Here is a 26,181-nt window from a genome sequence, read left to right on the forward strand (position 1 = left end):
TTAGTCATATTTGATTGGTCAGTGGCTAGCAAACTGTTTAAGCAGTACCATTTGGTTATTGCTTAAAGATTAGGCTCAGAACAGAACGGTTACAGAAAATGTCAAGATTAGTCCTGGAACAGACCCCTTTCAGTGTTTTTGAGGAAAGAGACACATGGGCACTCAGAATGATCGGGAGGGATTTTCTGTCATTTTGCTTGTGCAGTCGGTAGAGCTGCACTGTGCTCACAGGTCTGCAGTTTTTTTCACATTGGAAATTTCTCACCTTATGTCACTACAAGATTCCTCTAACCATAACCCAGTCTCCAGTTTTCTTGTTTGGAATTGCTCTTTCTTGAGATTATGAGATTACTTATTATATGTGCGTGGGCTCCAGTCCCCTCTCTGCAGGAGAAAAGCCGGACATGCCTTGCTCCCTGTATATGCGGGAGCTACAGGGTTTTGTGGCACGGGTCATGAATGACTACTTCCGCCCACTGCAGTGCCTGGACTTCCTTTATGACAGCACAGAGAGCATCGCCCAGCGTGCCATCACTGTGTTCGTCCGGCACGCTTGCCTCGTGAGGCCACTCGGTGAGGGCGGGAAGATGAGACTGGCTGCTGATTTTGCCCAGGTGAGGAAGGAGGGCACAAAAAAACAAGATCGCATAAGAAGCAACCTCCATGGTTGCTGGCACTGCTGAGCAAAGTGGAATTATGTTTACGTGTTTGCATTTACAATTATCTGTATCTTTCCAAATTCCTTTAGAGCTTCTCCTAAATGCATTCAGCTGGGATGCTGCACCTCATGAAATTTTGGTGCTTTGAGCTTATCTATTTTAAATACCCCCCCCCCCCCCCAACACAAGCTTTGCATAATTCCTCTACCTCTTTTTTGTTCTCTCCGGAACACACCCCTCATGTATAAGTAGATGGCCGTTTGTCATTAGCTGCTCAAACTTACTTCTGCCAGAGCTAATTGCATTGGCTGTTCAAACTGAGATGAAATGCCCCTTACTGTTGTTTGATACCCTGTTAAAGGAGGTAGGATAAGCAGTTTTGTTTTTGTTTTTTTCAAAACTTGTGCCAAAACCAATTAATATTAACAAACAAATTAAGATTAACAAACTTAGATTAATAAATGATTAATAAAAAGAAAAATAAATGACCGAAGCTCTAAGGACATGATGTGTAGGGAGAAATGCATCTCTCCTTAATTGAGCTTTCCCAGGCTCCATTCCATCTGATGTCTAATCCTTTGCCACTTTATTCTAGAACTTCTGTACATTTATACTAAATATAATTTAGTTCCTCCATGTTCTGATGTTAGCATTATGCTTGTTTGTTGTAGTTTGATTATTCATCTGGCAGTATATGGAAACTGCTCAAGCACAGCACCACAACAACCTCAGTTGTACGTCTCACACACCGGATGGTCTCTGTGGCATCTAAACCACTTTTTGGCCAATTTAGAATATGATCACCTAAAATATGATGACACAAATGACCACAAGACCTTTTAACTTTGAAATAATGAAAACATTTATTCCCCAAAAAAGTATATTTTATGGGATTTTTGAAAACTACGATTTTGGACGTCACCGTAAATACTGGAGGTTCAAGGCTTGATTGGGAATTGGGAGCGGGGGGGGGGGGGGGGTAACATTTTTGGGAATTTTGGTGGGGGGCGGGGGATGGAGTGGAACAGACGGAGAAAATCTTTGTTCCTATGCATCACAAATAATGATCTTTTTTGGTCCATTAAACCTGTGTTGAATTTCCAAATTACATCAACCTTCAACTGTGTGCATTCATATTCAGCAGTATGAATGTGTGAACATTACAGATGGAGCTGGCTGTGGCTCCTCTCTGCAGACGAGTTTCAGACTTAGGAAAACCATATCGCTTGCTGCGTGCATTCAGGTACAAGTGTGTGCACACAAGTGTTATCTGTGATATTCAAGAACTGTTATACATTAGACACTGGGCTCTTGGGTAATTATGTTATAAATACTACCCCTAACTAGAGGTGCACAATGTATCGGCTGCCGATAATTGCCAATAGAGACAGTTTGGAATTTATTAGAATCGGTTCGATATCAGAATTTTGGCTGATAATTACAACTGTTAATTTTCATCTATATTTGTTTAATTTAGGCTTTGTTTGAATAATACTACAGTTATAAGAAAAATGCTAATCAGAGATTTAGTTTCTTTTAAAAAGTGCAGCCTGTATTTGAAATAAGTCTGTATGCGTGGATGTGTGTGTGTGCGCGTGCGTGTGCGCATGCGTGCATGTGTGGGCATGGGCATGTGTATGTGTGGGTTTTAGGCCTCTTCTGTTTCAGACAAGTGAGCACATAGCCAGCAGTCAGGTAGTGGGAGATTTGATTCCATACAGCACCATACTGCATTTACTCTTCACCCGTGCCCCAGCTGAGCTTAAATCTCCTCACCAGGTACAGATGCACTAACATGCAGTTAGATATTTGAAACTGGCCATTTGGGCAAAATAAAATTTTTTAAATAAAAAGTGTTAGAGTTTTTTTCCATATGTGATTGCCAGACTTAAAATTCTTAATTCTTAAATTTCTGTTCCAAACACAGAGAGCAGAATGGTCTATTGCACGGTACTCCCACTGGCTTGATGACCACCCCTCAGAGAAGGATCGCCTCACCCTAATCAGGTAACGTCTACAAGGCACCAGTACTTTAAAACCAGTGACACAGCTATGCAGTAAGTTTTAATCAGTCATTATGGAATCTCTTGATGTTGCTAAGAAGTTGCTTTGGTATCCCAGATGGTTGCTGGTGTGTTTCTATTTAACATGGTTAGCACATCAACTGTCAGGTCACACTGAGTGTGGATTTGCTAGAAATGTTACTAATTTACAAGCCATTTCAAAACATTGATTTCCACCATACATTAAACATCACATCATGATTTTCATGTGCTGTTTGAACACACTTGGCAGTGTTGCATCATAATGAAAGAAAGAATCCACAAATACTGAGAGACAATTGAATCCCACCGTCCAGTGTATATCTGAAAAGGCTAATGTACCATATTGGAGACCATTAAATTAAAAAAAGCTACCTGTAACAGAGGTGTCACTGGCTATAATAGTCAAAGTCAGAATGATTTATATAGCACTTTTACAACACCTGTTGTCACAAAGTAGCTTTACAAATGTCCGTGTCCAAGCCCCCAATGAGCAATCCAAGGGCAAGTAAAAACTCAGTGGCAAGGAAAAACTCGCTAGAGATTGAGGAAGAAACCTTGAGAAGAATCAAGACTCAAAGGGGGCGCTCATCCTCCTCTGGTCAACAAAGGACACCACAATAGTAAAAATATAAACAATAAGTAGTGAGAGAGAGAAAAATAAATAAATAATAATAAAAATGAGAAAATAAGTAATCAACATCTAGTCTAGATCTCTAGAAGTCCTAGTCTGGTCCCGACGGTGTGTGCGTGTCTAAAACCCATCCTGCACAAGAAGGTCCATCAAGAGAAGTAGTTGGCTAGGGTGGAGGTGTGATGGGCTACAACAGGAGACAACAGGGGGTGGTGGGAGGAGCCATGGCAGCTGAGATGGGTTGACGCTCAATAACAGCATGACATCAGGGGTAGCTGTACCTCAGCAGAAAGAGAAAACAGATTATTAGGCATGTCCAGGTATGAGGGTGGTTAAATTGAGGAACTATAATGTGCAGTGATGGACTCCATCAGATCTAGCTATAGAAGCACAGATAAAATGAAAGGGCCAGGAGGAAACACAGACATGAGGGCACCCTGGACCCGCTCTCAGTCAACAAACTTGAGTGACGAGAGGTGAAGTGAAGCATCATAACATTCCAGTTTACCATAACTCTCAATTCCCATGGACCTCCAGATCTACACCTTTACCTAAGATGGGAAGTAGTTAATAAAGTGCCTGACTGTACAGATTGGTTTTGAGCATAGCCTTAAATATTGAGACTGCGTCTCGAACATTTACAGGAAGGTTATTCCATAGTCTGGAAGCTTTATAGGAAAAGACTCTGGCCCCTGTGGTAGATTTTCTTATTCTTGGTACTAGTAAAGAGCCTGCACCTTTTGATCTAAGTAGATGTGGTGGATCATAATGCACTAAGAGTTATCTAAGGTATTGTGGGGCAATACCATTCAGTGCTTTGTAGGTCATTAGAAGTATTTTATAATCAATACGGAATTTTACTGTAACGTAGCTATGATAGAAGTGATTTTATTGAATTTTCTAGTTCTAGTAAGAAGTCTGGCTGCTGCATTTTGAACTAGCTGGAGCTTGTTTAGGCACTTAGTGGTACAGCCAGATAGTAAGGCATTACTGTAGTGCAATCTTGAAGTGATAAATGCATGGACTAGCTTTTCATGTGAGGAGAGCATGTTCCTAATCTTTGCAACATTCCTGAGGTGGAGAAAGGCAGTCCTAGAAATATTATTTACACGAGCTTCAAACAAGAGACTGGGATCCATAATCACTCCAAGATCTTTAACTGTTAGAGAAGATGTGATTGGGAGACCATTGAGGTTCATTTAGTAATTAGGGAGTGAGGACCTAGCTGTCTGTGGGCCTAATAGAAGCACCTCCGTTTTGTCAGAATTAAGTGCGAGAGTTTTTCAATGTCCAGTGTCTTGATGTCCTTTATGCATTCCTCAATAATACTACCTGTAACAGAGGTGCTACTGGCTGAGCTTTTTGTTTTATTTTGTTTTGGGTTTTTTTTATACAAAGTGGTTTTGGCATTCCCAATAATGTAATATGTATTCTGCTTCAGAATATTTATGCATTGCTGATAACCATTGCCTGACTTTATCCATGCTAGCACAGGTTCAAGAGTTTTCCTAATCCATTTGTCTTTGGTACAGTCTTCATTAATATGACATTTTCAGTGTGTATTGTGTCTCTATCCAGCATCTGCACTTTCCCTCAAATGACAAGTGAGTCTTTGATTATTCCAAAGTTATGACACTGTTTAATGTTATGTACCTTTTAATCTTGTTTATAAGCTCCTCTGAAATAAAAGGGGCATGGAAGTTATGGATCTTGGGGTTAGGGGTTACTCTAATCCAAACCCTTGCTGAATTTAAAACCATTTTTTGGCTCCTGAACAGGAATTGTGGCCTCAGTTCTATTTAAAAAAATGTTGCTGCACTGGAATGGATCTGCTCCACTGTCCTGAAAGATAAACTCACTGCTTATGCTTATTTATCTTATGATGTATATACAGGTTAATTTTTTTTTATTTTTTGGCTGTCTTATTAAAGAACAGTGTGCCTGTCTTTTTCTTGCTTACAGAGGGGCCCTGGAGGCCTATGTGCATTCTGTCAGAGCCAGACAAGGGAGGAATTTTGCACCTGTGTATCCCATTATGCTCCAGCTCCTGCAGAGGGCCACCAGTGGGACATAAAAGGAGAATGAGAAATGTAGGATAAGCCAATAGAATGCAGTCACCTTTAAATAACTAGAGTTGGGGTGATGACAAGATATTTCTGTCTCAACAAAATGAACACAGTTAAAATATTGGACATTTTGCAGAGTATTTTGGTTTTATTCAGAGGTGCTGTTAACGAAATTCTTCCAATTCAAATGTTTGGTTTGTGAATATAGCCCTGGGTGAAGTCATGTTGGCTCCTTTTGTTATATTTTGATTGTAAACAATATGTAAACTTAATTTAACCATCCTATCACAGATCTAAGAGTTTTCTTCATCTCATTTCCTACTACTGGATTTACTACATTGTTTTTAAATGCTTTCCTTGTATTCAAAATGTCTAGTATTACTGTTTCTTAAGAAGACACATCATCTGTCTTTAGAGGTTTATTTGCTTTAGACTACTATTATAATTTTTTACAACTGATGAAGAAACAGTTTATAATACATGTCTCTTTAAATAATAAACAAAGACAAAATGTTTCCTTTGTCCTAATCTTCGTGAATACAAGGAGGAAAATTGAGAAAATAAAATAGGTTATAAAAATTAATCACTGATGTACTTCCATCTTTATTGTTGTACCAGAGAAGATGGAGCATGGTTCCAATGAAGGTAATGATTCCCAGGGATCATACTGATAAATGTTAGACACTCTGTATAGGTCTCTGCAAAATACTGTAAATACTCCAAAGCAGAAATGCACCAGACCAAAATATGCATTTTGTATATTCATTTAAGATTTTCAGCATCACTTTCTCTTTTCCTGTAGTAAATCCTGGGTATCCTCTAGAAACATTTGATATTCAGGCAAAACACCAAATCAGAAACTGCTGCCATTTGATACCTAATAAGTATCTCCAGTTCAACTCAAAAGTTGAATATAGAAAGACAAAAAATGAGACTGGCAGATGGTTAAATGCAAATGGCCATAAACTTTGTAGAAATGTTTTTAAAAGCAATTAAATGTGATCTAGAACGTAAAACAGAGTTTACTTTCGGAATAATTGAATAGGGAGTGGTCAGTACATGGAAGTGACATATCGTGAATCTCAACTTCTGCTGTCAGGTCCTGCAAATGTCATAAAACAAAGTGACTCATAATGGTCTTGTAAGATGTAAGGCATGTAGTGTAAGCCCAATTTTTGGCATTCCCCTACAACTGTTCTGGTATGGGGTGTTATATTAACAGGTTTTACTACTACTCTGAGGTAACTTGTGATCCTGGAAAAAGATGGCGTCCATATGTCGACATCAACAGATTTTTTCAAAATTATGGCAAGAGCACAGCAACTTGAATAGTTTTGTATTCAAGATAACGATTTATTTTATTTTTTTTGTATTCAGGAGCATCCTTATTTTGTCCTGCCTCCTGGTTTATTGGTTGTGTTTTTGTTGTACTCATTTTGTCTTTCTTTTGTTGGTATTTCCGTTTTCCGAGAGGAATACGCTGACGGCTGCTGGAGTCTTTCAAGGTTCCAGAGTATCCCTCTTTTCCCAAAATGATTATTATTCCTTTGTCTAAGAAAATGCCTTTCGTGATCATTTGTTGTTCTTTTTTCAGGGTATCTCTGAGGTGGTTTTTCCCTGATCTGTATACTGTAGCTCCTTTGCCTGCCAGGCAAAGACCATTTTGAGGCAAATTTATAGTCTGTGATACCGACCTATGAAGAATGAGGCTTACGCCTATTTGACCTCTCATAGTGGCTCCTGGATTCCCACCGATCTAGAACATGAGGTGCAAAATCAAATCTTCTCGTAGGAGGAAAAAAGCTTCTGTCTGTAGATTTCAGTATTATCTACAAATCCATGGGGATGGAGAATATATTTCCCTCCCCTCATCATGTGATCGACCATGATGAATCATCCCCTCTTAAGTTTTGGATTTTTTTGTGCGTATTTTTTTCTTTTTTTTATTTCTTTTATAAATATATGGAAAGTTGCGCAGTTTTGTTTTTAGTAAACCTTCATCAGGCAGAGATTTGCTCAAGGAACTGAAAATAATTTCTAAAAATCTAAACTGGTAAGATCTCAAATAAAAATTCTTTCCAAATTCCCAAGTGTAAAATTAGAAGAAGAAAAAAAAGTAATCCACTTTCAAGCAATTACTTAGAAAGAGATGGAAGATAAAAGATCAAAAAGAAAAAATATTATAAAGTATGAAGTTCAAAAACCAAAATTACTTTAAACTACTTGATTAATTCAGGAATTAAATGAGATTAACTTCCCAATATATTCAGATGAAAGAGATTTCAAATAATGAATGGGAGAGTATTTCTCACAAGTTTCAGATCTTGTTCCTGTTGTAATTCAAATGAGAGTATGTTTTCAGCCACCTTTAAACATTAGCGAGGCCATGCCCCCTCTTTTTTAGACAATTGCCTTCCTCAGCGAGGGAAAAGAGGGAAAATGGGAAAATATCCAAAGATATGTTTTTGTTTTTTTTATATATATATTTTTTTTATAAAGATCTGAAAAATATGTAAATACAACATTTTTATTATATCTTGTAGGTTTTTTCAATTATTAGTGAACTGGTGAGTAGTTTGGTTGAAATTACTCTGGTGAGTAATTTGGTTAAGAAATTTGTATGGTTCTTAAGTGGTAGTTAAACAGGTTTTTCAATTGGTGATCTGGTGGGTAAGTGTTGAAATAAAATTCCTAATTATTCCCCATATGTTTAAAAAAATTACCAATGTTTGTTTTTCAGGTTGTCCAACATCTGACAAAGGATAATGGAGTGAACACTGAGGATATGAACACAGGTGATAAACACTGGATTAGGATTAGGGGAAACTGCTGTTCCAGACAAGTTCTGGTTAGGAAATTGAGTGGTATATCTGAGGGATGGGGTTTGGGTTGGGACCACAGGGAACGGGTTAAGTTTAGGGCTTAGGGGAGGGAGTGGGGTGGGAAATGGTTAGGTTTGAGGCTATGGGGAGGAGATGGGGTTAAGTTAGGGGAGGGGATGTGGGTAGGTTTAGGGCTGGGAGAGGGGATACAGTTAAATTTAGGGCTAGGGGGATAAGGATTATTTTTGTGATTAAGTTTTGTGAATTTACAATGGAAACCCTCACAGTTGATGTGGACGAACAAGAAGCCAAGGGTAAGGCACTGGCTGGCACTTGTTAAACACTGCTATTGTTTCCAGTGATTACTATTTTTTTCAGTTTTCCCTGAGTAAGACAATAAATAGTTGTTATTGAGGACCAGGCTTAGGCTCATCTTAAAGGCTGGAAATGGATGTAGCATGGCCGAGAAATAAGATTTAAAATTCGGATTGTTCTGAAGCGTTTATCTGCCAATTTATGTGTGGTCGTGTGCGTGGTGCCTGCATGTGAGTGAGTCAAGGGGGCCGAGGGGCGTGGCTAGTCACATGGGGCAAAACAGATTTATCCTTTAATATCTGAGGTCCATAAGAGGAGAGATTTGGGCGTGGGCTCGTTGGAAAGGTCTGGATATATACTGTAAACCTACCTAGTTTAATTCGATTTGGATTTACCATTTTCCCATTGCCATTTTTTAAATTCGCAGGGGTGGGAAAATTACGTGCCGGTCGTGTTTGATTCTTAATTTCCCAGCGGTCCTTTGGAATGCGAAAATGGTTGCATTTTTACGGGCTCAGTCCAAAAGATGTTCCTGATCCAAAGTTCGGATTGTTTTGATACAATTTCCTGGTCCCCGTTGAGGGGGAAAAAAAAAAGCTGCTGGTCTCTATGGACACTTTTATGAGGGAAGCATGTTCACTAAAAAGATTGGTGGTTCCTAATACGGGCACTTAATTTTAATGTGTCCCAGTTTTTGTTCGTTAATATCTCCGCCGTCAGTCGGAGGAGAGACTTGGGGGTGATTGCTTTGGAAAATTGGATTTCTGGCAAATTGGATTTCTGGCGGCCGATATATAAGCGTTCAAAGTCGGATAGCCCTGTTGGTTTCTCAGATCTGTTCCCTGAAATTAACATAGAGAGGCTTATCAATCATACTGTTGATTATACAATAGAAAGTCTTGTCAATATTAAGGTACACCAATGTGAAGATGCTACAGCCACTGTGAATAATGGCTTTTCTGTGTCAGTCTTCTATCAGTAAATTGGAGTTATGTTTTAGCATAAATAAGGTCAGCATTCGATCAATTTTCCAGCTTTCATGTGGAAATGGACATTAGTACCTCTCTGCACATGCCCTGGAGTACATCATAATTTATGCATCAACACTAAATACCAACCACATCCTGAAATCCAGCCAAGGGCAGTATGGTGTTCCTGTGCCAGTCCAACTAAGCTGTCCGTGCTCGTGTGCAGGAAGTGCGAGAGGTGCAGAGAGTCGCCTGGTGGGGGTGGAGGTGGAGGTGGAGTCAGGCAAGCAGCAGGAGTTTGAGAGTAAACTGACAAGCAATGCTGCAGCTCCACCAGGAGCATGAAGGCCAGATCCAGCAGTACAAGGAGCAGCTGGAGAGCACCTGTTAATGGTAAGGTTTGGAGCAGCTGGAGAGCACCTGTTAATGGTAAGGTTTGGAGCAGCTGGAGAGCACCTGTTAATGGTAAGGTTTGGAGCAGCTGGAGAGCACCTGTTAATGGTAAGGTTTGGAGCAGCTGGAGAGTAAATGTTAATGCTAAGGTATGCCCAAACCCCTCTAATTTGCAATTGCTCAAGCAGAAAACACCTTCAGTAAACTCCCTTCTGTTTGAAGATAACCATCTGTTAATTTCATATTTAAAAATGGCAAATATGTTTATGTAATCATTTTATTGCTGTATTTTTTTTCTTCCCATTTTGTATATGAAAATAGCTTTTTGGGTGTTTTTCCTGTATTCCTTTACCTTCTGCAATATATATCCAATTCAGTCTCATAATTTGCATCGTTTATGCATTACAGTTGGACATTGCCAAGCAGGTTGCGTTAAACAACAGTGATTACGCCGCTTTAACCAGAAACGAACCGGAAGGTTGCCAAACTCAAGCTGGAGTCTCTGTCTGTGCAGATCAGCCACCTGCAGAAAAAGTTGATGCCAACCGGGTTCACACTTCAAGAATGATGCCACATGGTCAGATTTCCAATGGAGAATGCTGTACTTTAAACAGAAATGCATATTACAAAATACTGTCCAAAAAACTGGCCAAGGAAATGTTTATTTATAAATGATGATTTGTACCCTAAAGACTGAAAATTCTTAGTTTAGTGTCTAAATCTGTGTTGCCTTGTTTGTGTTGATGGCTGCAGCTTTATTTTCTGAACTGATAAAAGGGACTAATGAGGCATCAGACTGATGGTTCACTTGAAGGTTAAAATATAAAATTCAGTATAATTATTTTAAAAAGTTTAATTTCATATAGCCTGTGCACTATTGTTGACCACAAATACTGAATTTATTTACTAGGTCTGTGCTGAGTAAGTTGGTATAGCCAAAAGTCTGTTAACCTGATGTGTCCTGCAGTTCACCCATCATATAAAACTCAGATTTTTTCAGTTTAAAATCATAACCAAAGTACTCACACCAAAGTGAGAGAGAGATCTAGGTCTATCTATAGCATTACCTAAAGGGAACAGAGTCATCTGGGTGTGTTTTCCTTTGGCTCAGAGCTGTGTGGTGGAGGCCCAGGAGCTGGAGCACACACTGGAGTGCGAGAGGGCACTGGTACACCAGAGGCTCTCGCAGAAAGAACAGGAGATGTCTGACATGGGGCAGCAGATGCAGGCACAGCTGGAGGAGTAACAGTGCCTGCTGGATGTCAAGCTCCTGCTGGACGTGGAGATCACTGCCTACCACAATATGCTGGAGGGAGAAGAGCAGAAGTGAGGGGACGTCTGGAGGCAAAGTGCAGCGTTTTGTTTTAACCGCACTTGTCGCACAAAAATGTGGGTTGAGAGAAACTAGCATTGATTTTATGTGTTGTTCTGATGATTGTTATAATTGAGATGAGTGCACTTACTTAAAGGTTTGTGTCTTATGGTGTGTTTGGGCTGCGCATCTCTCCATCTGATTCCTATTTACCTGACAGTCCTTTGATTGGTACTTTGCCCTCTGTTGTCTTCTTTTTAAGTTTCCAAATGCGCTGACTTGCTTCTGTTGCCAGACTCAACCTCTCCCCAAGTCCGTTTCAGCACGCGTAGTCGTCCCACATCCATACCCAGGCAGTGCGGAGAGCCAGGGACAAGAAACGGAAGCACGAAGAGGACTCGGGCTTCTCACCGAGCTACAAAGTGTCCCAGCAGTCTTCCACACGTGACTGTGTGTCTGTTGATGAGATCGAAGTCAAGCTTTATAAGGCTCAGTAACAACTCCGACCTGGTACAACCTGCTCACAGGTACTAAACCAGAGGCTGATGCAAAGTAAAAGTTACACTTGAGTTTAGATTTCCAACCTGAGCAGGGACTTGGGGAAGCTTGAACCCAGAAGTACTGAGGTGGTTGCTATGGTCTTGCTAGGTGGTTGCTGTGGTATCCCAGATGATTCCTATGCTGCTGCTAGCTAGTTGCTATGTCAGTGCTAGGTGGTTGTTTCATTGGTTGCTATGGTACCCTGGTGGTGGTCTTCCTAGGTGGTTGCTATATTGTGTATAGTGAGGGCTAAAGTGAGGAGTGAATGGGGAGAAGAGGGTCCACTAGGGGTTTGGGTAGGAAAATCCAGAAAGGAACACATGACGTCATCTTCTAGATATCTCCATCCTATGTCTTGCATGCAGGACAGACACTAACTGTATTTAAATGTATGTTGTTTTTACGGTCACTCAATGCCCTAAAAACCATGGACGCTATATTTAGAAGTAACAGCCATAGAATTGCGAAATGAACTTGGTTAACAAACTCTGATTTTAAGAATAAAATTTCAGATGTTACAGTATCTAAGTAACTAGAGGATGCTCTAATACTTAAGTGGTGGTCCGTTAAAAATGACCCGCAATGCACGTGCGCTCAGATCTGGTCTTCAGTAGCTGGAGTGGAGGAGGATCCGCCTACTGACCTAGTAATGAGAAGAGTCTGATGGGGCATATTGTTTTTGTATTGAAAGTCCAACACCTCATTAGTCAGGCCATTCACTACCAGTCCAGAATTCTTATAGCTGAACTGTGAATAACTAGAGTGCAGTTCTGTTCTTCAGACTTTGATAGTCTAATGAAAACGGGACACTAGTGGAGTCATGGAGTCATTATGTACAAGCTCACAGACATGTAAGACCATGTAGCAGATCACACAATTGTCTGTGTTCTTGCTGAGTATACTACATGCTTGACTATTTAGTACTTGAGTTTGTTTAGTAAAGTCTAATTTTATTTTACTACATGGGAATTGCAATGTACTTAATGCAGCCTTTCTGTCTTTTAAAGGAGCCTGACTTGCTTGAGAACTTGTGCTGAAACTCGTGCGCGCTGTAGGTATAACGGCAAAACAGCGCTCCAGTGGTTTCACGCACGTCTCACACACGTGGAGCGATTCCAGTGGCTTTGAGGTGACGCTGGAGCTGGACCGAAGGCTTTTGAGCCGCCACACATGGTATTTAGTTTGACCATTAAAGTGGTGTGAAGGGAACAACAGGGACAGTTTGATAGGGTAATGGTGGAGTTGTCAGACCGTTTTGTTTCATCTTTCCATCTTTCCTTTTGTTTTGATCTTTTTTGTGTGTGTTTCGTGAAGTCCCAGTCTTGAAAAGTTGCCTCAGTCTTACAGTCCCAGTGTTTCTGCTGTGTCCCACATTCTCCCCCCCACTCTGTCCCTCACACAGAGTGTAGAAGGTGTCTGGCTTTAGTCAGGGTGAAAAGTATGTTCACTAACAGATGTTCACCCCAACAAAAGTCCCTATCTGGGTGGAATTTTCCAACCATATATCTTTCATCCTGCATCAGAAATGATTTCAGTTCTCAAACAAAACTGACCGACAGATGATTAGGAAATGTGGAGATAATCATCACATTGTATTGTGGGAGACATCCCCGGATTGTGACATTGGGCCTGTGTTACGAGTTCTCACAGTGTTCAATTTGCATTTGTTTATTTCATGTGCATTACAAGCTGTCCACATAACCAGCACATGCTGCACCTGGTTGACTGCTTTCTCCTGTTCCTGCTGAGTTCTAAACTCCTCCAGCTCCACCTTGCTCAGCATCAGGTCCAGTGTATGAGGGAACTCGTACTCCTTGCACTGTGGCGTGGTGCCTGGACACACTTACATCATTGCACTTTAAGGTTTAAATTGAGATGCAATTAAACAACTGGATGCCAGGGAGCTCAGTTCACCAGGTCCATTTAAGACTTTTGCTTCGTGCAGTGGTTGCCCCAAAGCGGGAGATTTCTGCAGCATTGTCAACTGCTGCAGACATGACTATGTCCATCAGGTCCATGACCACACCCCTCACCTGTGGGCAGGTCCTGCTGCAGTTCAGTGTTGAGGAAGCTGGTGACTACGTCCACTGTCTGAGTGACGAGGGCGGACAGCTCCTCTCTATGCTGCTGCAGGGAGGCCTGGTCTTTGCTTGTTTGCAATTCCATGGCCTTCAGGACCCCATGAAGATCCTGCTGCACTGCAGTAATGCAGGCTGAGCCGGCTTCCGTTACAGACTGCACGCACTCCTCCATGTGCTTCATGCATGTGCACACACACACACACGCACGCGCGCGCGCGCGCACACACACACACACACACACACACACACACACACACACACACACACACACACATCTTCCATCTGCACAGCCCATAATAGGGTCTCAAGAGTTTCACATAGTGTTTTAAAACAAGTCTTCTATATGTAGATGGAGCAACTAGTCAAGGTTTCTGTTTGTACAAAAATAAACCAAACTTGCAAGTCCAACAGCTGTGTACCATTTGAGACTGAGTAGATACCACAACTCACTAGTAATGTTGGTCACAAGACAGACGCACATCCCAGCAACACATTTGACACTACTACTCAACCTGACCTACACTGTCTCTTCAGGACCACAGCATCGCTTAATTTTGTGTTTTTGTGAAGAACTCCAAAGGACCAGAACCTAAACCATGCTGCCTTGTACATTACCTCCAGCAAGGCTTGCTGAGCAGCCTTGATCTCCCTGACAAGGTCAAGCTGTTTCTGGGAGTGCGTCTCAGTCAAGTCCCTGACTGTGTGGCACCACTGGAGGTCTGTGTTGGCCAGCGAGTCCAGAAAGGAGTGCAGGAGGTGGCAGGAATGAGCACCCTCCTCCAGCGCTACGTGGCACTCCGATGTCGCGCCGTTCATCCGCAAAGTCATGCTGTCCACCTCGGAGCACAGGCGAGCACTGACCAGCGACACCTCTGTTTCAGAGGTCTCACATTTACTGATATATATAGAGAGAGAGAGAGAGAGAGAGAGAGAGAGAGAGAGAGATAGACACACTCAACATCATGCGAATAAAGCGTTATAAAAGCATTATACAGCTCATAGAGCATTGAATAAAACCAAGACTGTGCTGCGCTCTATTCTAAAGACACAGGTCAGCTGTATTATCCAATCAGAAATCTCTCTGGGGAGGCAGATTGCATCCTTTTTTTTCTACATAGGTCAAGTTCTAAATGTGCACGTGTTTGGAGGGAGGGGCTTGGGGGAGAGTTTTTATGGACTTCAGGCGGCAGCGGCACTCCCATGGCAGTCAGGGTGGCAGGAATTAAACTATAAAAATCAAATCATCTTTGAAAAAGGAAGTTGCAAAGGTGGTGAGGCAGGATAGAAGAACCACAAAAGCATATTTTATTGAAAGACAAATAACCAAAAGACTCCTCACCCCTCTAGTTAGTGATTCAGACTCTCCATTGCAGGTTGCTGTGCTTCTGAGGTCTATCGAGTCGGTCTGTGTGTCGACAGCCAGGAGCTTCATCTGGTCTTGCATGCACCAGAGGAGCTGAGCCACCTGCTACAAGGCAATAACTGCCAGTTGTATTTAAAAAAAAAAAAGAAAAAGAAAAGAAAATTAAAAATCAAAGTGCACAAGACACACCGTCTGGTGTTTGTGGCCGGTCTATCTGATCTGCACTTTGAATGCATTGTGTTTGGCCTGGAGGGCACTGAAGCCCTGCACAGCCGTCTCCCTTATGCTTGCCAGCGCCTCCACATTGCCAGTGAAAAACATGGCCATCTCCACCTTCAGCCGCTCCAACTAAGGACTCGGGTGAGTGACAGATATTCCCCTGCAACCACACATTCAGCAACAGCGTACAGTCCCCACCTAGACAGTTTAAAAACACACACAGTAAACGTGCTCACATGCCTTTTTGGCTAGTATGTGTTGTCGTTCAGTGCAGTGATGGCCCTGGTGGCAGGCAGAGCCTGGACCAGGACGACATTCTCTAGGTGAAGCTTGTGCTGGTCCTGTTGGGTAATGACATACTTAATACACACACACAGTCCTGCACCTCCACACATATGCAACAACCCACAACCACAAGGCAACCCAAACCGTGATCCCGTCAGGAACAGCCTGACATCATTGTCGACTTCAGGAGGAAGCACGCGGTACATGCTCCACTCGCAATCCATGGTACTGCCGTAGAGTTAGTGAGAAGCATCAAGTTTGTAGGGGTGCACATTACAGATGATCCGACATGGACTATACACACCACTTCCCTCATCAAAAAGGCACAGCAGTGCCAAGGATGAGGAGAACAAACCTTCCATCTCCTATCCTCACGATGTTCTACAGAGGCACCATAGAGAGCGTTCTGACCAGCAGCCTCCCAGTCTGGTATGGCAGCTGCACCGCCTCAGACCAGAAATCTCTCTAGAGAGTGGTGAGGACAGCAGAGAAAATCATCAGAACCTCACTTCCATCCATACAAGGTCTATCTGCCTCAGCAGAGCCTCCAAGATGGTCAGGGATCCCACCCATCCTGACCATGGACTATTCAGCCTTCTGCCCTCTGTTAAACATTATCACTGCATGCGGTGCAAGACTGCCAGACTTAATAAAAGCTTCTTCCCACAGGTTATTAGACTACAAAACTCCCTTTAACAATACACACCACTTTATACCTAGAAACATAGAACTATTATGATCACTATTTATAACCTATACTTCCATCTTCATATGTAGCTACTTTGTGCAATAATTTTAATGTTCTCTCTGTGAGCACCTTATCAACATTTTCCAGTGCTAAGTTACAATACCAGTTACAATGTGCAATAATCACTGGAGCAATGTCAATAGTTTCTATATACAATGTCCAGTATTTTATTCCTATGTGCAATATATGTATATACTTCTACTATATATATATTTTTAATATATTTTTTGTGTATTTATACTGTGTCTTGTCTCGTGCACTTACCTTTATGTATAGTGTATATTTGCACATCGGAGTTTGGTGAAACACAATCTCGTTCTGCTGTGCACAATAAAGCTGACTTTGACTTTGACTTTGAAACCATCTATGAAAGCCAGTCAAAATGCCAGTTATAGTAGGACAGGGTTGAATTTACATTTATCAGCAGTATTTTGATACCTTTTCTAAATTAAAAAGCCACCAAGTGTAATTTAAATCACCACTCTCCACATCAGTCTACATTTTAAATGAGGTTAGTAACTGGCACACTGATGCAGATGGTGACTGCCAAACTGTATACCAGTGTGTTTTAAGATAGGGCTAACACAAGTTTGGTACAATCAAAATCGTTTGTATCAGCCCTTTACCTGACAACTTTGTTTATCTTTACCATCTGGTGAAGAGTACTTGGGTACCATCATAGCTTGTGCTGGAACTTGATAATATTTAGTTTCAGTAGTACAGATTGACCAGACAGACAGGAAAGGGCTGGGCTGCACTGACCAGCCATTGGAGGATGGACCACCTTCCCTCTGTGCTGTCCTAGTGGACCCAGGGGGACTGAATACTCACCCCCTGCCCAAATGAGCTTTTGATAACTACGCAAGGTTTCCTAGGTCATCCAGGCAGGGCCTGAAGAGGGGTCTCTTCTTGGGGCCTATCTTGGCCATACCTCCCCAGGAGGAGGAGAGCCAGGGCTTAGTCCCCTGGTGTCCTAAGAGCAAAGGCCAGCCACGAAGAGATTGCTGCCTCTCAAGCCCCCAGTGAACTGGGATTCTGCGCCCAAGATACATGCTAGTCAGGCAACTTGGTGCTAAGGTGAGGGCCCACCCTGGTAAAAAAAAACAGAGCCAGAGACCAGAGGTCAGAAGCCCAAGGCCAGCCACGAACAGATCGCTGCCTCTGAGGACCCCCAAGACTGGAATCCATGCCCCAAGCTTGCCATCTGTTTACACTGCAAGGTTTCCCGGCACCTTAGGTCCCTAAGGGGGGCCTGCTCCAGCATAGCCGGAGCCAGGTCATAGAAGCCCCAAAAGGTCAGAAAAGAGCTAACTATTGCCTCCAGAGCCTGAGCCCCAACCACCCTTTGCCAGGTGGTTGATACCAAAGGCCAGGAAGGCAGGTCCCATGCAATACCTCACCTGGCCTTGTGTTGAGATGCAAGGCAGCAAATAGCTTTCCTACAATTTCAACGGAATTTTTTCAGAAAGATACCGAGCTTCTACTGCTTTGAACTGTATGGGTATGTGCACTAATGGAGGACCATCTCCTTACCTTTTCCAATTACTTGGAAGGCTTTAGAGCACAGTCAAGCTTCTACCCTAAGCGCGCCCCCCGCCTGATCCCTTGGTGGCTGTGAGGAGCCAGGTCTATGTAATCCACATATTTCCTGTTCATGGTGTCTCCTTTTTTTGTTGTTCTCTATAGAAGCTTCATGTTCTTGGTGGGTTCGTAGTTTCACATCTACTCCATGTTGTAGAGGAGGTTGTGCACTTCAAAACACACAAAAGACACTTGTTTCTAGGTGCTACCATTCTTGAGATATTATCTTTTAAAGTCTATTAGAGTGAAATTGTCCATGTCATATGTGATCAATACAAATTCAATAGGTGGAAATCATTTGTGTAATTATAATAATTATTAAATGTTGTTTTCTACATTTTGGAACATCCCGAAACAAAGATATCAAGGTATCTCAGATAATTGTTTGGGATTAGCTCGCATTTTGGAAATACTGTCTTTTCCCAATTTGCTATGTAGATGTTTGCATATGCAGGTGCAAATTTCTTGCCCATAGTTGTACCCTTGATTTGCAATTAGTGTTCTCCATTGAATTCAGTAATTTTTGGTGAGGCTCAATTCTAATAGATTTAACAACACTTCATCTGGTCTTTTTTCGTCTGCATTTTGATTGAAACAGTGTCTGACAGCTTGCAGTCCATGTTTTGTCTCTCTATATTAGTATAGAGATCATTTATATCTATGGAGGATATTAGGGTATCCTGTTTTAAAGTCATGTTCCTGACCTTTTGTATGAAGTCCTGTGCTTGTGTGTTTTGTGGATAAGGGGTTTAAGAAATTATCTAAATATTCTGCTATCCTACAGCTCTCACTGCCACAATCTGAGACTATGGGTCTTCCTGGTGGCATGCCGGGAATAGGGCATTTTTCCGGAGGTTTGTATATCTTTGGGTGAAGGTAGGACCGTCAAGGCCTTGGTGTGTCATCTCCCTTCGGGTATTTGGCCTGTTTTGGGTTAAGAAATCCTTGTGTGAGTAAGTGGTCAATTTGATAATTAATTTGTTTTGATGAGTCAAAGTAAATTGGTTTGTCCAATTGCCTGTAGAATTCTGTATTGTTTAGTTGTGTTTTATCTTCTTGTATGTACTGGGCCCAGTCCATGATAACTGTTACGGCTCCCTTGTCCGCCGGTTTTATAATTATGCTGTTGTCTTTCATCAGACTCATTAAAGCCTCTTTCTCTAGGGAATCTAAATTGGCTTTTGTGGACCAGGTTTACAGGTGCATGTTCTTTAATGTGGTGTTAACCAATTTACTAGTAATTTCTTCTAGTAATTTTGGCAGATTGTTTGTTGGGGATACCCAATCAGATTTAGGTATAAATAGTGTTTGGTCATATGTTTTTCTTAGCCCCTCAAAAAACATTGCCATTTTACGTCTTTGGTGGTAATCTGTCAGATATGACATTAGTTTAGGTGCAAAAATGCAGAGGGATTTTCTTTGTTAAATTACATGGTTATTGATGTTTTAATGCATATGAAAGTGATTTCAACTTAAAAAAGAAGAAATTAACACTTTTTTGGACTATTTTTACTGTTCCAAATATTGGTGAAAAATCATATATGAAGGTAAAGGCTATTCCCTCATGTAACTTAGCAGTTTAGGAGCAAAAATGCAGTGATTTTCTTTGTTAAATTGGATTGTTATTGATGGATTAAAGCCTATGAAGGTGTTTTCAGCTAACATAAAAAAATAAACACTTTTTGGGACTATTTTTATTGTTCCAAATATTGGTGAAAAATCATATATGAAGGTAAGGCTATTCTGTCATGTATTTTAGCAGTTTAGGTCCAAAAATGCAGAGTGATTTTGGGTTTACAAACATACTGATCGACTTGAAAACTTTTTCATTGCAATATATTGTGTTTTCAACCAAAATGTAATAAACCCTTTCTGAGACATTTTTCAAGTGACAGCCAAGTGTGCAAGTGGAAATATGTTGTTTTAAAATGTTTATAATGTGCACATTACAAGCAATTGCAATTCTGTTAGGTTACTTCTAAAGGCAATGAAACAGCGTTTCCAAACATACTATTTGCTTCAACAGTCTTTCAGTGCAAGACATAGTGTTTTCAACCAAAATATAATTGCATGAAAGGAAAACACTTTCTAAGATGCATTTCAAGTGTTTGAGTAAGTGAAAAGAAGCTGTTTTAACATGTTTGCATTGTGCACATTGCAGGCAATTGCAACTCTGTTCTGTTACTTCTAAACGCTATAAAATTGCGTTTCCAAGCATACTAATTGTTTTAAACAGTACCACACAAAACTTTCTAAGATGTATTTCAGTTGAAAAACGTGTGCAAGTGAAAACAAGTTTTTCTTACTACGTTTAAAATGTGCACATTGCAAATAATTGCATCTCTGTTCTTTTACTTCAAAATGCTATGACTTGTGTATCCAAGCATTCTGATCACCTTAAACACTCGTTCAGTGCAAGACAGTGTTTTCATCCAAAATGTAATTGCAGGGTAAGAAAACACTTAAGATGTATTGCATGTGAAAACTGCATGTGCATGTGAACAAGTGAAAACAAGTAGTTTTAACACGTTTAAAATGTATACATTGCAATTAATAGCAACTGTTCTGTTCTGTTACTTGTAAACGCTATAAAATTGCTTTTCCAACCATTCTAATTGCAAGACATAGTGTTTTCATCCAAAATATAATTGCATGACAACACTACACTTTCTAAGAAGCATTTCAAATGACAACCAAGTGTGCAAGTGAAAAGTTGTTTTAACATGTTTAAAATGTGCACATTGCAAGTATTTGCAACTCTGTTCTTTTAGTTATAAACACTTTGAAATTGCTTTTCGAACCATTCAAATAGTCTTAAAAACTTTCAGTGCTAGAGATATTGTTTTCAACCAAAATATAATACAAGAACAGAAAACACTATATAAGACATATTTCAAGTGAAAACCGTGTGCCAGTGAAAACAAGTTGTTTTAAAATGTTTAAAATTTGCACATTGCAAGTAATTGCTACTCTGTTCTTTTACTTCTTAACACTATGAAACAGCATTTCCAAACATTTACCCAGAATATAATGCATGAAATTAAAATATTTTCTAAGATGTATTTCAAGTGAAAACTGTTTGAGCAATTGAAAACAAAGTTTTAAACAAGTTTATAATGTGTAGATTACAAGTAATTGCAACTCTGTACTTTTACTTCAAAACACTATGAAATTGTGTATCCGAGCATTCAAATAGCCTTAAACACTCTTTCAGTGCAAGACATCGTCTTTTCAAACAAAACGTAATGCCTGAAAAGAAAATGCTTTCTAAGATGTATTTCAAGTGGAAATTGTTTGAATAAGTAAAAAGAAGCTGTTTTAATATGTTTGCATTGTGCACATTGAAAGTAATTGCAACTCTGCTCTTTTACTTCTAAATGCTATGAAATTGCATATCCAAGCATTCTTATCACCTTAAACACTGTTTCAGTGAAAGACATAGTGTTTTGAACCAAAATGTAATGCATGACCACACATTTTCTAAGATTTATTCATTCATTTCAGTTATGTAAGAAACATCTCGTGGATGCACTAGTACGCATCATCAGTGATGTAACTTGGAGTCATCAGATGTTTCGGGTCTCTCACATTCAGACACCCTTGCCCAGGGGACCTGGCCAGGGCTGATCAAGCCCCGACTTGCGTCCCACCAGCTACCCATGGATCAGCCCTTTTGAGCCAAAGCCATCTTGTGGCTTTCTCTTCCGCTTCAGTTTGCAGATTGTATGGCGCTCTTCTTAGCCATTCCTGAGATGCCCAGTTGACTAAGAGCTCTGCAGAGGGAGCAACCTGCAAAGCCTCTACAGCCCACTTCTATGGGCTCATAGCTCATCCTCCAGCCTCTGCCTCTGCACATCTCCAACAGTACCTGGTACTTGGCACACTTCCTCTCGTTGGCTTCCTCCATGCGATCTTCCCAGGGCAATGTAAGTTCCAGCATGATGAGTTGTTTCGAAGTGGTAGAGGTAATGACCGTGTCTGGGCGGAATGATGTTTCAGCTATAAGTGGAGGAAACTTCAGCTGCCTTCCCAGATCAACCTGGACTTGCCAGTCGGAGGCTGTATGGAGGAGGCCCGTTGTTCTTCCGGGTCGTGCCTGAGGTTTATCTCTCACTTTAATAAAGGTGATTACCTTCTTTTGGGTATGATGGTGTTTGCTGGTGCTGATGGCCAAGGATATGCTCTCAGCAACTGCCTTACGTGCCTGATCGTAGCACTACCGATAGCGACCATCCACAATTGCCTTTGGGCAGCTGCTGAGGAGATGTTCCAAAGAGCCTCTTCTGGAGTAAAGGAGGCAGATAGGTGTTTCATTCTTTCCCCAAGCATGGAGGTTTGCTGGACTTGGCAGGACATCGTAAACCGCCTGCACTAGGAACTGGACACGATGGAAGTCTGCCTGCATGATGTTTAACCAGGAAATCCTACGCTGCAATGTGTTCTCCCACCTAGTCCACGCTCCCTGTTGCCGGAATCCCACCGCCCTGCTGACTTGCTCTTCCTCCACACCTGCTCGGATCTCTTCCTGAAGTAGATAGTGTCTCTCCTTGCCCTGGGCTTTGCTGACCTGGGTCTTTGGGAAGTAATCCAAGCCCACTCTTGCCCATTGCCAAACTACCAACCAGTGCCTTTTGTCTGACATGAGACTCTGCCACCTTCACTTCCTATTCAGCCTGCCATTTCCTTCCTGTCCTCACCTCAGTACCGGTTGATGACACTTTACAGTCTCTGGAGTCCCTGTGCTGTAGTACTTCTCTTGTGCATGCAACCTTAAACTCTTCAGTGAGGCCACTGAAGGGTAGCTGCAAGATGTTACTTGTCCCATACAGTGCTGCGCTGGTGAGACTCCATGGGAGGCCCAGTCACTTTCGGAGGAAGCTGCTGATCTTTCTTTCCAGGGACTCAACTGTTGTTAGTGGGACCTCGTAGATCAACAGGGGCCACGAAGCTCTCAGTAAGATGGAATGCTGGTAGATCCAGACTTTAAATCTACCAGGCAGGCTGCACTTGTCGACTTTGGTGAGCCAAGCTCCAAGATCATTGTTGGATTTCTGGATGGCAGCTGAATCTTTCAGGCTTGCGTCACATAGCTTCCCTAAGCTCTTGACTGGTTGTTCTAAGATGGAAGGAATGACAATTCCAGAGATTAAAAAATGGTACTTGTCAGTCACTTTCCCCCTCTTCAGCACCATGGATCTTGAATAAGATATCTTAAAACTAATCCTTGCCCAGGTGATAAGTCTCTCAAGTCCTTGTATGATCCACCTGCTCCCTGGAACAGATGTAGTGATGGTAGGGTCATCCATGAACACTCTAATGGATGGCTGCCATACACCAGCCTTGGATAGGGGCCCTCTGCATTCCACCTCAGATGACTTGGCCACCATGTTCATGGCAAGGATGAAGAGAATAACAGAGATGGTACAGCCTGTTATTATTCCTTTCTCAAGATGATGCCAGTCTGATGTTATTGACCCGGAAGTGACCCTCAACCTGAAATTATTGTAGTAATCTCGGATCAGATCCTTGATTTTACTGGGAACATGGTGGTGGTGAAGTGCAAGCTTGACCAGTTTGTGTGGTATGGAACTATAAGCATTGGCCAGGTCTAACCACAACACAACTAGGTCACCTCTGTTCTCATGGGCCTATCTGATGAGCTGTGAAACTACCTCCATGTGCTCCAAACATCCAAGAACTACAGGAATCCCACCTTTCTGTACTGAGGTGTCGATAAAGTTGTTCTTGAAGAGAAACTCGGTCAGTCTTCGTGAGATGATACTAAAAAATGCCTTCCCTTCCATGCCCAATAATGAAATTGATCGAAACTGGTTGATGTTTCTCAAGTTCTCCTCTTTTGGGATCCAAACTCCTTTAGCACACCTCTACTGGTCAGTGACTTTATCCCTTCACCATATTACCTTCAAAATCTTCCATAAGTACCGCAAAAGTTCAGGACAAGGTTTATAAACCAAGAAGGGTACACTGCTGAGCATGGAGTGGATGCTGAGCGACCTCTCTTAATCACTTCCTCCACCTCCTTCAGACTCGGCTCCCTCAGATCAAACACCATTGTTGGGGGGGGGGGGCAGGGCTGATGAGGGCTTTGTTGGGCTTAAGCTCTTGCTCCCTCAATGGATCACTCAGGGTGTTCTGGGGGAAACAATTTACTTCCTGTCTTGAACACTCTAGGTGGCTACTGCATTTGTTTCCAAGCAGATGTTTTGCAAACCCAAAGGGATTGGCGATGAAGGCAGCTCACTTCCTGGCTCTCTCTCTCTTCCCTGCTGCCTATGCCACTCTGCTCTGCATAGGGTCATCAGCTTCTTCCTCAGAAAATTCTGCAGTTCTGCTAATGTCTGCTTCTCCTTATCAGTAGATTTCCTATACTGTTTCTTAAGGGTTCGGAGCTCCTGGCACAGTTGATGTATTTTTTTAGGCCCTACGATTCATGGTGTAGGTGGTGGGCTTGTTGTTACCTTTCTCTACCTGCCTGAATCTTTCAGAAGCATAGCTGATAATGATGGTAGTCATTGTTTGAAGTCAACTGTCAGCATCTCCTTTGGCTGTAGCTTGAATGATGTTGGACACGTCCTTATCAAACTGCAGTCACACACTCCGGTTACTGGCTGGGGGCCACTTTATCTACTGCTGTAGAACTACTCTGCTTAGAATAGGAGACTCAGGAGCGTGGAGGGACTTGGCTCTGTGGGGTGACTCCCGGCCGGGCTCCTGCTGTGGTTTAGGAGCTATGTGTTGCACCTTGGTCTCCTGCACCAAACATTTCATTCTGGCCTGATGGATTCTGGACATGTTGGTTCTTGCACAGCTTTCTGCAAATGCACGTTATACTCATAATCAATCCGTTTGCATGAGTCGTTAACCGTTGGTCAGACTGATCGGAGCTCTCATTCCCCCCCCCCCCCCCCCCCCCCCCCCCCCCCCTCCTGGATCTCCTGGGGGTATCTCTCTTCAGGGCTTTTCGTAGCTCGGTGGGGTCCTTTCTCACAAAAGATACAGGCTGGCGTGCTAACCCATCCTACCCACTGTGCCGTTTTTCCGTGCCATCATCTGTCTTTCCAGTAGTCGCCAACCTGTTCTTGGTTGTCACCTAGACTATTCCTAGGAGTCACTGGCTGTGCCAGGCTGTATTATGTAAGAAACATCTTGCGGATGCACTAGGATGCATCATCAGTGATGTAACCTGGAGTCATCGGCTGTTTCGGATGTTGAAAAGCATGTGTGCAAGTAAAAACAAGTGGTTTTAACATGTTTAGAATGTGCACATTGCAAGCAATTGCAACTCTGTTCTGTTACTTCTAAAGGCGTTTCCAAACATTCTAATTTCCTTAAACACTGTTTCATTGTAAAATATAGTGTTTTCAACCAAAATATAATACATGGTAAAAAAACAAATCTTTCTGAGATGTATTTCAAGTGACAACTGAGTCTGCAAGTGAAAACAAGTTGTTTTAACACGTTTATAATGTGCACATTGCAACTAACTGCAACTTTGTTCTTTTACTTCTAAATGCTATGAAAGTGTTTTCAAGCATTCTAATCGCCTTAAACACTCTTTCAGTGCAAGACATGTAAATGTAATGTATGAAAAGAAAACTCATTCTAAGAAAACTGAGCAAGTGAAAACAGGCTGTTTTAACACGTTTACAATATGCACATTGCAAATAAATGCAACTCTGTTCTTTTACTTTTAAACACTATGACATTCCGTATTACAGCATTTTAATCACCTTAAACACTGTTTCATTGCAAGACATAATGTTTTCAACCAAAATGTAATGGATCATAAGGCAACACTTTCTAAGATGTATTTGAAGTGAAAACCATGTGTGCAAATGAAAACAAGTTAACACGTTTACAATGTGCACATTGCAAGCAATTGCAATTACTTCTAAACTCTATGAGATAGCGTTTCCAAGCATTCTAGTAGTCTTAAATGCTGTTTCAATGTAAGACATAGTGTTTTCAAACAATAAATAATGCATTATCAGAGAACACTTTCTAAGAGGTATTTCAAGTGAAAACCAGGTGTGCAGGTGAAAATAATCTGTTTTAACACATTTGCACTGTGCACTTTGCAAGTAATTGCAACTCTGTTCTTTTACTTCTAAACGATTTCCAAGCATTCTAGT

General features: G+C 41.6%; 1 protein-coding gene, 1 long non-coding RNA gene and 1 pseudogene across 2 annotated transcripts in view; 2 read left to right on the plus strand and 1 right to left on the minus strand.

Moving 5' to 3' along the window:
• The window catches only part of cog5 (component of oligomeric golgi complex 5), a 34,130-nt gene extending 28,146 nt beyond the window's left edge, over positions 1 to 5,984 (plus strand). Inside the window, exons 19-23 of the mRNA XM_035527887.1 lie at positions 377 to 614; positions 1,826 to 1,902; positions 2,312 to 2,438; positions 2,587 to 2,666; positions 5,298 to 5,984. Coding sequence (XP_035383780.1) covers positions 377 to 614; positions 1,826 to 1,902; positions 2,312 to 2,438; positions 2,587 to 2,666; positions 5,298 to 5,409 — 634 coding nt within the window. The 3' untranslated portion in view covers positions 5,410 to 5,984. The remainder of the gene's footprint in view (positions 1 to 376; positions 615 to 1,825; positions 1,903 to 2,311; positions 2,439 to 2,586; positions 2,667 to 5,297) is intronic.
• Positions 5,985 to 8,958: 2,974 nt separating this feature from the next.
• Positions 8,959 to 14,013, plus strand: LOC113580635. Its single transcript, XR_003410985.2, has 4 exons — positions 8,959 to 10,476; positions 11,011 to 11,288; positions 11,507 to 11,738; positions 12,759 to 14,013. It is a non-coding gene; the product is annotated as an uncharacterized LOC113580635 (long non-coding RNA).
• Positions 14,014 to 21,655: 7,642 nt separating this feature from the next.
• LOC113580621 lies at positions 21,656 to 24,562 on the minus strand (annotated as a pseudogene).
• Positions 24,563 to 26,181: the final 1,619 nt, after the last annotated feature.

Source organism: Electrophorus electricus, chromosome 7 (assembly GCF_013358815.1).
Source record: "Electrophorus electricus isolate fEleEle1 chromosome 7, fEleEle1.pri, whole genome shotgun sequence".
Classification (NCBI taxonomy): domain Eukaryota; kingdom Metazoa; phylum Chordata; class Actinopteri; order Gymnotiformes; family Gymnotidae; genus Electrophorus; species Electrophorus electricus.